Source organism: Battus philenor, unplaced genomic scaffold (genome assembly GCF_028537555.1).
Source record: "Battus philenor isolate CCGP_79_NKW_IND1 unplaced genomic scaffold, ilBatPhil1.0.hap1 SCAF_22, whole genome shotgun sequence".
Lineage (NCBI taxonomy): Eukaryota > Metazoa > Arthropoda > Insecta > Lepidoptera > Papilionidae > Battus > Battus philenor.
The window spans coordinates 5973261-5986765 of record NW_027181685.1 but is presented as its reverse complement, the minus strand read 5'-3'; the positions used below and the strand labels follow the sequence as shown (position 1 = coordinate 5986765).

Here is a 13505-nt window from a genome sequence, read left to right as displayed (position 1 = left end):
ATTACATTTTATAATAAATAATAATTTAATTTCTGCTCATTTTAGGTCATTTTTATATTTTTTAATGTCTGCAACAGATTAAATACGATTATGATAATAAAAAAAACTTTTTGATTGTTATATGCAAAAAATATAAAAACTTAAGTTAAATATATTAATATAGTAATATTATAATTTTTATTACAAATTCAACAACATTCAGATAAAAATAATACCTATTATAACTATCACACATATTTAAAAACTAAAAAAAAATGTTCAAAGTTTACTGACCTTTTTAAAAGAGGTCAACTAGCCGTGTTAACGCCTTTTATTTTTAAAAAGTTATTATAATTTTAAAACGCATTCCTCGTTTGGAACGGCAGTCGCATGTACAAAAATATTTGAAGGCTACTAGAAAAATTGAAAATTTGACACGGACTTACAGTTTTTTGTCTAGAAAAAATTGAATATTACAAAAATAAATGATGCTTGGTGATGAGGAAATAAAAGAAAGTAGTCTGATGAGACCCGGAGATGAAATTATAAGGTTAGACATTCAATTATTTCACTCAACGCCGAAACAAAATGTTGACTCGACCATATTGAATTATAATTGTTTTTACGATTGTTATTTGTTGCAGTATACACGAAGTTTGTTTGACTGATAAATTTTATAAAAAAGAATTGGGTTTTGGCAATGAACCTCTTTTTACGAGTTCGTGCAAAAACGATGTAAGTTTTTTATTATTATTATTAAACAATGTAATGAAATATTTCATTTGAAAATTTTTACGACAGTTAAATATTTCTACGTTCAACAATTTTCCGAAAGTTTTATATTGTAATCCAGTGATATATTAGATAATCTTACGGTGGTATGCCAAACAATTGTCCACCATTAAAGTCACTTTGTGGAATATTCAAAGCATCGTTGGTTTGTCGTTTCTCACTCTTAACCAATAAGTAGTTACGCTCTTAAGATCGGGTCCACATAAAAAATGTCTTTATTTGTAACATAACACATCAAAAAATTGAGGAACTCCTTAACAGCTGGAAGTGCCACGTTTCTTTCGCGACGGATTTTATCCTGATGGAGCAGAACAACAGCAGGCCAGGTTTGCGTGGACCGAGGAAGACGGCAACATTGCGTCTCTGGTCTCAGAGCACGGCTTCGGAACTACCGGGCAGACTACGTTCGGCAAAGACTTGGAAGCGGAACTGAAAAGTGAAATGAAGGTTCTTAAAACTCAACATTAGTTCCATTACCAAATATGAAATAAAAATTATTTTTTTTTATGGTGCGGCCGGCGACCTACGATCGCAAGTTTTCCCTCTACTGTTGAGCTACCACTGGTTGTTAGACTACCTTTGCTTTGTTCTTGTCTATAATAATATTATGAATAAAAATTAATAATAAAAAAGTCAATAATATCATGAATGATATAAAATTCTTGTGAAGTAGGCTTTTTATTATTGACGGGTACAGTCCAGTTAAGCGATATTGCTTACTTATTATAAGCACATAGACGAGTTGAGGTAATTTAAAAATAAGTAATTTAACATGATGAGATGATGATGAGTTTTCCTCTGGAGAAGTTACAGTAACCCCTTTAATATTTCATGTTAATCAATAATTACTTAAAGGCTTTACTTTAATAAGTTCTCTCTAAAGAGTATAAAGTATCGTTTGAATCAGAAACGATGAAATCCGTAGATGAAAGGAAAATAACTAACAAAGCCTTTCTGTTTGGCATGTTGAAGTGACCGTGAGAATGTTACGTAGCACACAGAACGGATGGCAGCTGGGGGCCCGAGGTTCTGGAAAGCAGACGACAGACCGACAAGCGTATATTGGACCTCCTCCCATCTATGTTCAGCAGTGGTTATCGTACTGCTGAAATGATGCTGATATAAATAGCACTAATATTTCTTTTGATTCTAGGAAGCTGATACCTCGTCTTCCGTGTACCAACCAAATCGCAACGCTTTTGGTTTTCATAAGAAAATTCCTACGGATCCTTCCCTAGTGTCGTCTACTTCCACCGCTAACTCTCGTAATTATTAATTATATATCTCGTAATTCTTAATAATGTTATTATAATTTTTATTTTTAATCATTGGTTTATTTATGATGTGTGGAAACTTTTGACGCATATGAAGTACGTTCAAGTTTAGTTCATAACGTTCAATGATAAACATAAAATATAACCATGGTAAGAATATAATTCGAACAAATAGCCTCAGTAATGTAAAAAGACTGCGATTTTAACTTTAGGAACACCGCTAATATTATTTTATTTATTAAAATTTTGTGGAGGTCCTTGAGCCAAATCATTGAGCCTAGTCATGTAGCGACCTGAACGATCTAAGAGCACAGCGGCCTTTTTCTTCGGTGATATTGTAGTATGGTGCCGTTGGTGCGTCGTTATTTATGACCACCTAGAAGGCTTCCAAATACCATTCGTTTATACATAACAATTATTTTTAACAATACAGTTACCACTGTAGACACGATACTGTGTACACAAGATATTTGTTGAAAATTTTAAAGAATGGATGTATACTATATTTGCCGTCACCTAATGTAACGTACACCCTTATTAAAGTTTTCAGAAGTAATAATTAACATAATATACAAAGGAAAAGCGTTTTGTACATTCGGATTACTATATATTAAAATTGTTTTTAATACTCTTTATATAGCGTGTACAACGCTAGAAAATATATTATATACATATGTTGAACAATAGAGTCCTGCAGACTTTGTATTGGCAGAAATTATTTGGCCTGTCACGTTCCAATAAAAACAAATTAATATAGCATATTTCAGAGTGGTCACTTTATATAGAGTGATTGCGTTTGTTAGCAGTAATTATTAAAAAGTACCAGTATTTAATAACTATTAATAAATTATGGAGATTTAAAATAATGGGTATTTTTTAACTGTATTTAAAAAAACTAGGTCTCGTATTTGAGTAGTGAACATCAAATAATTTGAAAAAAATTATAGTTGGTATATCTCTAGAAAGAAAATAAATGAATAATGCTGATATTAGGACAGAATTTATTTACTTCTTATTTATTTATTTTTTGTTTCAGGCAAATGTAATCAAAGCGCATGTAAGATTGATAAAACGGATCCCAGGTCTCGTTATCATTACGTGAAGTATGTGAAGAGGCACGGACGTACGGTGAAGCTGTGGGAATGCGGCATCTGTTAGTTAATTTAATTTGCACTAATAATAGTTCCCGGTTTTCTCATTAAAATTATTTTAGTGTTTAATTCATCATCATTTTAGCTACGATGTCCACTGTTGGACACATGTCTTCCCCGAAATTCCAATCTTAATAAGTTCGTCCGTAGCTTGCCGTTTCTTGTTTTTCAATCCAGAACCTTGAAGCTCCAGTTACTTCCGTTCATCTATAGTAATATCATAAATATCCATTCTTGTAGACTAATGAAGAACATAGCCCACTCCGTGGCTCGTTGAGTGATCGCGAGCATGCTATTGAAGCCCGAAAAAACATATCTCGTTTCAATGCCAAGTCGGCACTTGTAACAATCACTAGGCCTAGACTTTAGTCTGAAATTGATATATCTATTAGTCTATTACAATACTAGATAAGCCTTGGGGTTTAAGGCATCAGATATAGGTTTCTATGTAATAGCTACTAGTTACCGGATCCGAACGCCGAGTTAGACGGAGCTGTAAAAGTCCGAAAGAATTATAACGCATAACACTAATCAAATATGTTTCAACTTATGTCGTAAGGAAACATTGAAACTGTAATTAAAACAATATTTATACATCAACCCTTAATGTCCTGTTCAGAAAGAATAGTTTAACGCTAGAAATTGTTAGTGTAATTTTTTATGGTCTTATTTACAGTCATATATTTACCAGTGAATAGTAACATGAAGAAAAAATCTTAAAAACTGTTCATGATGTACATAGTTTTTCTAATAGAATTTGAAAGCAGTCCAAATTACTTTCATAGTAGGTCAAGTGTAAAGCACGTTTTGTTAATTATAAGCTTAATATCTCCAGTTTATAGTTTGTAACTTTTGGACCCGGTAAATTATTATGTTCGACTGAAAAAATGATATATTACTTCAAAATCCCTTTCTTTTTAGATTAGAAACTTTATACTGGGTAAAGATCAAAGATAGTATCAGGTCGCGATGTTAACAGCAATTGTTTTGTACCAACGGGTCATTGGTTGCTCCTGTGATTTAACAAGACACATTGAACATGTAGGTTTAATAAGTATCAATTGACAATAATTTATGGGACATGATAAAAATGCCGTTGTATTAGGTAGCCGCGAGTTCCAGCATCAATACACGCTAATGCGCCACCTACCGACTCACACCGACGAAAGAAACTTTCACTGTGCAGCTTGCGGGAAGAGTTTTCGTCAATTGTCTACTCTCAGTCAACATCGAGCTATACATTCAGCTGAGAGACCTTACGCCTGCGAGGTAACGTCAACTTTTTTATATCGCGGATTTAAATATAGTGGCTTGAAAATCTCATGGTGTAAAAGTTTTTATAAGAAGCAAACTCCTAGGCAGTCCTGGGCTTATTGTACCGCCGAAGTGGGAGGTAGCCAAGTTTGTTTTGGCAGTTACTCATTGGAGTGATTAGGTATGGGACCCTGAAAGGGAAATCTCAGCCTCAAAATATTTTTATTCAAAAAGGCAATTACAGGGACGTTTGAATCTTAATTATTTTAAAATTTTAATATTATACAACGATTCGGAACGCTGATCTGCTGAGAAGAGCCGGCCAGAAATTCAACAGTTGCTACGTTTAAATTAAATTGTAAATGAGTCAACAAACCAAGTTCCAACGCATTTTGATCAACCAAATACTGTTGAATGATGTTAACAGATTTATTAGATAATACACTTTTAATTTAAATTACAAACTTAGAAAATGAAAGTCTTAGATATGTTGTACAACTTTATTGTATATGATAATACTTAGACCCCAAAAAGGAATAGTTAAATTTATTTGTGAGCTTTAATTATTTACTCATTACGATTCCAGTATCAAATCGGACTCATATAATGCCATAATTAGTTTAATAAATGGATTATCTATAATTCTTACTAGAATCGTTCTCTATGAGTAATAGTACCTCTCTCAAATTCTGTCAATTAAAATGTTGAGATCTAAAGTGACGTTGTATTTTGACATATGTAGGATTTTAGAATTTTAAACACTGGAATATAGTGCTATATTTCAATTGAATTCAGTTAAAAAAATAAAAGGTAAATTTGTAGTCTATTCCTAATTTACTCAAACTTCAATCCAGGTCTGCAACAAAACTTTCAACCGAGTATCCACCCTCATATCCCATCGCAAGACGCATTCTGATGAAAAACCCTACAAGTGTCACATCTGCCCCAAGGGATTCCATCAGAAAGGTTACCAATCCTCTATCCTCTTCCTCAAATCCATCCCATATTTCAAGAGTGAAGAAGTGGCAGTGCCTTTAGGTTAGAGTGTACACCATGTACCAGTAACCAGAACACTGGACAAACACCTTGTTCTTGTCGGAAGAAGCTGGATAAAGGTCGCTTCCAATCGCCGATTCTATTAAATTTACGGTTGAGGTCTATATGTATCTGTGGACGTCCTATGGCTTAAATGATGATAATAATTATTATAATTATTATTTTACAATATCAACGTAAATGCACACTTGAAAAAATATAAATCGCCTGGAATTTAAATTAACCTTCTCTAATTTTGTTTGTTTTACCATGTCAGTAAGTATCATTTTAAGTTCAATTTCGCGGACTCTTCTTTGTAGTCTCCAAATCCACAATTTTTGGTATGTACAGAATTTAAATTTAAAAAATGCACTTACATGAATTTAAATTAAGAATCATTATTTTATATCAAGTTAGTTGAAGAAATTTTTATAATTTTAAGGTATTGGAATACATTGTTGTAGTAATAGTATCTGAAGCATGTAAATCAACGTTACCGGAATTTATATATATTTTCTTTTATATTTTTGATTAGGAAATCTACGTAATCATCTTTTTACGCACACCAATGAGCGGCCCTACCGATGTAACATTTGTCTCAAAGGGTTCAATCAGCAGTCTAATCTCGTCTGCCATAAAAATAAGGTAAAATTACCAATTTTTAATACATTGAATACAAATTATATGTTAACAACTGCGTTTTTCTTTAATAAAAATATCTTATTCTTATATTAAGCCGATGGATGTCCACTGTAAGGCATAGGCCTTTTCCGAAGGTTGCCACGATGGCCGGCTCTTGGGTTGCCCACATCAAGAGACTTTCCGCGACCTTAACTATATCATCGATCCACCTAGTGGGCATCCTACCCACGCCGCGTCTACCGGCTCGTGGTCGCCACTCAAGAATCTTTCAGCTACAATGGCCGTCTATTGCACGATATGCGATATGCTCCGTCCACTGTCACTTTAAACGAGTAATTGTTACGACTGTCAGTAATCTTAGTTTTTCTGCAGATCATCTTCCGATTTAGCAACAAAACTTTGAGCATAACTTTTTCACATTGTCTCTGAGTAACCTTGACCACCTCTTATTAAAGTGGCAAAAATGAGGTTACTACTTGGAAAAACTAAACAAATATTTCTGACAGTTGTCAACTACGGCGTACAGGTCCTATTTTTTTTTTAAAAATGTTATTTATATTTGAGCAAAATAGGAAGGCACCAGCAGAGGTATTACTAGATATTGTGTGTTCAGGAAATTTGATTTGCAATATTCGTATATTCGTTCAAAACATAGTTCTTGTTCAAAAACCCTACGCAATAGTACGTGTAACCTTATTAATTTTCTCTTTTTTAAACATTAGAGTCATCATAATCATTATTTCTACCGTCGGACGATTACTGTTTGATATAGGGCTCCCTCATAGATATCCTAGAAGATCGATTGGAAGCAGTCTGCATCCAGCGACTTCAGAAAATCTTGTGGGTTGATGTCCTTTACTACTCTTACTGGTCCACGGTATCTACTTCATAACCTTGTCCCAGTGGCCATTTGTTTTGCGCGCTATGTGGCCTTCCCTCTATTACTACGAATCTGCTGGGTTATGTCGGTTGCTTTCGTTGTTCGTTTACGGATGTTCTCAATTCTGAATCGATCTCGTAGTGAAAACCCAGGAATAGCCCTGTCAAGAGATGATATCCCAATTCTTCTCTTCAAGGCGCATCCAGATGAAAGCAGCACCACTCCTGGCGTCGTTGGGCGCGGAGTGCAACGGTTGTCACGGTCAGTCTCTGCAACACAAATTCCAGCTGACTCAACCAGGTAAACTAAATCTTTTATATTACCGTAGGAATATTTAAGCACGAATATATAAATTACAATTTTTAGTAGTCATAAACTCCTAAAGACAGAGCAAACCTTCATAAAAAATTGTGAATACCCAAGACCGGTGAAAATAGCGATCTTTGGAGATAGGCTGTTTTGCAGTTTGAGAGGCGTATTCATTTTAATACCTTTATTTACGTACAATTTATAACACTACACTGTTTTGCATAATTTTTTCTTGTAATTTAATGATATGTTCCACATCTTATTGATGAATATAGACCTGACAAAAAAGTTGTAATATAAATATTTAAAAAATTATTTATTGAGTTGTCTTAAATAGTGTAAACATTAAACTCTTGTCGTAATCTAAGTATGCGTTTTAAATAATGTAATGGCGTAATTGAATTAACCCTGAGTGCTGCTAAGATATCCAGTGGGTAAATCCATAAATATTTCATCTTTTAACTAACAAACCTAGAAGTAGGAGGTTATAATATAAGTATTGATAATAACTGTCAATTTTAAATATAATCAATGATGTGAAGATTATTTATGAATATAAACAAAATCTATTTGCCTATAACGTTTCTCTATAAAATGGGTATTGTTAATACCTTGTCTAAGTATTTTACGTATTCTTAGAAGATATATTAACGCCTGTAAATTACAATTAAAGTTTAATATGTACATATGTTTAATATAGACCATCGAACGAACACTGCGAAGTGAGCTCCACGGTCGGTCCCTTCATACCATCAGCTGAAACCCCGTCATCCTCAACATGGAATCAAAAGGATAATACCTGGGAAGTGCCTAAATATTTTCCAGAACCAATAAACGCATGGTGCTATACAAACCCGTGGAACGGTATTAGCAGCGGTGTTATCGTGGATCCAATAAAAACGTATCACATGGGTGTCGCTTTAGCAACAAGGCAAACACCATTTGCGTTGCTTAAACCGGACAAGGGAGCTCCGGTGTTAGTTAAAGTTGTTGATACGAAGTTACCGGGTGGGAAACAGGTTAGTTATTAACAGTAGTTTATTCCACCATCATTTCAATTATGTAATATCAACTGATTATTTGTTCCATAGTTATTCTAAAAACTATTCTATTGATCCCATGAAATACAAACAAATTGCAGGTGTAGGAGAAAAAATAGGTCTTTTGTTAAGAGATATCACTTCTGCACAAATATAAAATCATATTTTCATGAATACAAATTAATTTATACCCTGTATAAATTGCTGTAACCAGTAAAGCTGACATGATGATTAATTTGTGTACTTTTAAGAGATTTCATCATTTCATCTTATATGGTATAATAATAGTTTATTGACCAAATTTTCCTACTATACGGCTAAGCACTATATTACAAACTGAAGTCTCTAAAATACGCAATACAAAATATTTCTAAATTTGCACGGATAACTTATTACTGCCTGTTATTCTTTTCTCACAGTATTAGTGTTTGGTAAAAACATGTTAGTATTAATGAAAACAGTTTTATGGTCCTCTTAGTTGTAAGTTGAATAAAATATTTAAAAATGAAATTATTTTTTGTAAATTTACTTACTTTCCCCATAGATGCTTGTGCCTGCTACAGCAGAAGATTTGAGAGACGGAGGAAAAATTATTGTAAAAAATGAGGACGGTTGCGGTTCTCAGGTAACTAAATATCTAAATTAATATCAACAAAAAATATTTAATACGTATTTTATAGTTGTAAACAAGAAAACATTTGCAATGTACATTTTTTACATTTAAATTTTACGTTTTTATGAGCAAGTTGTCTTTAAAACTTGTAACCGTCAAATCATTTTCTGGTAGATAAACTTTCTTAACAAAATTTACTTGTCGTCGTATCCCCCCACAGCGTGTGTGTGCCCTTAAATCTGTTCTTAGTGATTTTTAACATGACAACATATTCGGGCCAAATTTCAAACCTAGAAGAGCTATGGTTTAACACGTTGTTTCAGCCCATAAATGCCTTCTGTTAGGCATAAGCCTCTCAAAGATTTCTACAGGGGCATATACTAAAATCGCCACATTTGCGATTGCAGTGTGGTATTAGACTACGTAGGGGACGCTGCTGCCCCTGTGTTGTTACTTGGGAATCGAACCTGAACCTACTCTGTCCACTTAGTCATTGCTTATATATAAATATCTATCAATGTATAATAAGTTCGGTGAATAAAATACTGATTAAAGAATGGGGAAAAATTTCGAAGTGCTGATTACCTAGTTAGAAAAAAAAATTAATATTGAGGATATGAAAATTTTTCAGTTTAGTTAGTTTCAATTTTACAGTTTGCACATTGCTATTGACAATGTCGTTTTGTCGCTATAGGACATTGAAGTAGAAACGCGAGCCGTGGACAATGGCGCCTTGCAAATCCGAGTGCCCGTGGTGGCGACCGTCGTACCAAGAATTAAGCCGGGCGGTCGTCTCCAGCTCTGCGTCGAAGAGCCTCATCACGCTTATCACACCGCTTTGTCAACTGAAGGTGAAGCTTTTTTACTCTCGGGTCATAGCCCGCTCCAAGAATTCTATTAAATACTTTATTTTCTATTTTGAATTTATTATAGTAATCCTTTTAGCACGTGAAACTAAGAATACCAAATCTGCTAAGTTTCTTAAAAATAAGAATCAAATTTTACTCTTTTCCGTAATGTCTTTCCTCTTAAAATAACTTCGTCTTAAATATCTCTTGTATATCAAACACATCTCTGAAGAGCCCAAAAAAAATATTTGCAAAAAATTCTGACAGAGGCCAAAATAATTGACAGAGCAGTTTATTAATAGTAAATTTTTGAAGAATCTTAGTTTCCTTTAATATTGAGTCATCGAAAGCTATTTTGAGGTCTCATGAACTTTGTCAGTATAGTGTCTCTTCCGTGCAAGATTCGTTTAAACAGGACGACGTTCGTGGTAATAAAGTTCTCTTGGTTTCTTTCTTTTCGAATGATGCGCCTATAATTGTACTAATAACCACTTTCGATGTCACGAGAATCGAAACGTTCATTTGTTCATTTTCAATATCTTCTAATTTGATAAAAATACGTTGTCTTATTATTACTCTTATATTTATTTTACATCAAGATTGATTCTTCCGCTTTACAATCCGTTATCTTAAACACTTAGTAGTTAAGGAGTACCATAAAAATTGTTTTATTGTAAAAAAAAACAATTCTACAAAGTTTTCTTTAATGTGTTTTTTTTTATAAAGTTATTGTTGATATTGCTTTACTATTCGCAGTTGGTGAAATTAATGCAGGTCCGTGTACCAACCCGAGAACACCACCCGCTCGTACCGTTACCGCTAAAACTTCTGGAATACATCACCACGATCCTCCGAATAGATACGAGGATCCCATTATACGGTCTGGTATGTTACTCGTTAAATAGTTTTAGCTTTGTTACGGTTGATAGCGTAAACGATGTTAGTTTCTTTTTACTAAGCTGTTATGTAACCTATTCACGGCCGTTTCATATGCGAATCAACTTGTAAACAGTTTTTTGTATATATCATATATTCACTTCCTATACGACAACAATATAAAAATAAAAGTCGTTTTCATATCAGTGGATATAAAGATAATTTGCAGTTGTAATTTGTTACGGTCAATGATAATATTTCAAAGCCGAAGCCTGTTTCTAACAATCGGCATGCTTCCATTGTGGATGGACTGTTAAATTATTGACATGTATTAGATGTGCAATCTTTCTCATCGATATTAAGCGAACATGGTCTAAATTAATATTTCGGACATGCGGTAAATAACTTAGTATTATGTAGGAGGGCTCAGATTTCTTTTATATTGTTAACTTTGCACCTATTATTGGCATTTTGCATCATCTTTTTGCAACTGTCTGCTAAATTTTGAATTTTAAGAGAGTAACGATTTATTCGAACTAATTTGATCTCAACAGCTTGCATTGTTTTTTACCGGTCCTATTGGAAATATATGAGATAGTCCTTTGTCCAGCTGAGCACATCCTATAACGAAAATGATATTGATGGATTGGACGACTTAATTTTGACGAATGAATTAAATTGCGCATCACTAAAAATTTTCACATTTATTGTTCAACTCACGCAGCTCCCTGCATCTCATCATCGTGCACTCTGCCTCCGCCGGCACCGTCGCCACCTCTCGATCTCATTCCTATGGATTTGTTCGAGTCGATGGAGTGTCTGCCAATGGGTAAGCTGATCTTTTCGTCTTTAAACTAAAACCCGATGATGATTCGACATCATTGTATTGTGATGTCAATAATATAGTCGTAAACTATTTGTAACAAACAGGTCCTCAGATAACTGCAGTGGACAACGTTCACCAGCCACCCGGCTCCGATGACTCTGACATATTTATTGGGACATTTGAAGTGAGTACATAAGTGTTAATGAAGTTTATTAATCAAACTTAGTTAAAAACAAAAGTCATGTTGATGCTTACGTTTATCTACGGCTTCCTTTAACTCACTCCTTGGTGTTTCTATAAGCAATGAAACAAGCAAGACAACCTGAAAGTAATATTTTGTTCTTATAATCTGGCCCTATTGATCGCTTTATAGTCCGATCACATTAAGTGATCAAGCTTTGGTAAAATCCTCTCGGGAACCCTCAACTAGAAATCTGCACATTTTTGTATCAGCTCTTCTCAAATGTACATGCAATACCTACATGGAACGGTCTGCTTATGTGACTACAAAAGGTAGCACGGTCCGAGACTTCTGAGGAAACTCTCCATCTCAGTTACTGCAAAGGATTTTGGACTTAGCGCTTTCAGCACTTTGTTTCCTCCAACCCGGTGCAGTTACATCAATAATCAATGACAAAAACAGATCAGCAACTGTCAAACTAGTTTACAGTAGTGGATTATGAATCTATTAGTATAGTGCTACCGAAACCGCTGTTCCGCGCCTTGGGAATGCGCGGCGAGGAGGGGGCCGTGAGAGTTAATGACGGACTGACGGAACGGTGAGGTCTGTTTCGGCAGCACTATTTAGAAACCGGTGTGTCGCTTTAACGTTGACGTCTATTATAGACGTAACAAAAGAATCGTAATCATTTTGTTTTATTTTAGTAATTAATTCGAAAGCTATATAAATTTCTTGTATTTTGAGCAACCGGGAACAGAGTGGAAATGTGGATCGGCTTGTAAAGATAAAAAAAAGTTATTAATTTTTTTATCTTAGATATGGCTGAGGCAAGTATTTTTTAAATTAACCCCGTGTTTCAGGAAAGTATCCCGCTCTCCGATTCTGATTAAGAGGAATAAATAGAAAATAGGCTCGCATGCGCACAAGTACAAATTGTTTTCTTGATTTAGTGTTAAGTAAAACTTTGTTAATTGTTATGTTAATTATACAACTATTTTTATCTAGTCTGTTTTATTAAAAATCCTAATAATTTTAATAATTAACTATTTTGAATTTAACTTAGATGTTACATTTGTATTTCGTAAAGTTTAAACTAGCTGGTCTGCCCGACGTTGTCTTATAAAATAAATAAAAAAAGATTTACCGAACCTTAAGAGATTTTACTGGTTTCTGATACAGGGCACTGTTAAACAATGTTGAAGCTATTCATGACATATTTTTCGAAAGATCTTATAAAAAGTTAAATTTAAAAAAAAATATATTTTAATGTAATTAATACAGTCGTTCTCAAATTATTTCCTGAACAGGGGATAATGGGATTTATTTTTTTACAATAGATTTAGTGATCGCTAAACATAATTTTTTCACTAAACAATATTTCGAATTTATCCTCTATACTTTACTAAAATAATTATCTAAAGCTAGTATAGCTAAAAAGACCAGATATTATCATAAATTTTCTTAAAAATAAAATGTTTCAATACCACCAAGGAAAGATATAATAGTAACTAAACCTTCGCAAATCACGTTGGGGCACAGAAAGGGCAATTTCCTGTCGTCAATGTTAATAACTCGATATTATGATGTCTTTATGACGGCTCTATTGTCGTTCTCGTATCGTAACAGTATCGTATTGTTGTCGCCACGTGGACGGAAATAGCTGCTTTAGGGACAAAAGAACCCTCTTCGTTGTATTTAGTGACGTAGAATGTCGATAGATGGCGTTAGTTAACATTCTGTGGTAGCAAATGATCAATTTCAAAGAAGTTTTTGATGACATTAATCACAAAATTTAAGCAGCGACT

The 13505-nt window shown here is 33.9% G+C and overlaps 1 protein-coding gene across 1 annotated transcript; it reads left to right on the top strand.

The window, feature by feature from the left end:
• The first annotated feature begins 467 nt into the window (after window positions 1-467).
• Window positions 468-12630, top strand: LOC137923596 (uncharacterized). The gene is made up of 16 exons (XM_068766815.1): window positions 468-529; window positions 624-714; window positions 1033-1218; window positions 1925-2036; window positions 3082-3198; window positions 4302-4465; window positions 5305-5416; window positions 6021-6130; window positions 7204-7307; window positions 8017-8335; window positions 8901-8973; window positions 9674-9820; window positions 10574-10702; window positions 11418-11522; window positions 11624-11703; window positions 12561-12630. The coding sequence occupies exons 1-16, from the start codon at window positions 468-470 to the stop codon at window positions 12588-12590; spliced, it is 1941 nt and encodes a 646-aa protein (XP_068622916.1). The 3' UTR covers window positions 12591-12630.
• Window positions 12631-13505: the final 875 nt, after the last annotated feature.

What these genes read in the sequence shown, in the direction of transcription:
- LOC137923596 (XM_068766815.1), top strand. Translation starts at nt 468, where the DNA reads ATGCTTGGTGATGAGGAAATAAAAGAAAGTAGTCTGATGAGACCCGGA. An exon ending in TCGTCTGCCATAAAAATAAG is followed by an intron (nt 6,131 to 7,203) that starts GTAAAATTACCA and finishes CTTCTCTTCAAG; the next exon opens with GCGCATCCAGATGAAAGCAG. An exon ending in GGATCCCATTATACGGTCTG is followed by an intron (nt 10,703 to 11,417) that starts GTATGTTACTCG and finishes CAACTCACGCAG; the next exon opens with CTCCCTGCATCTCATCATCG.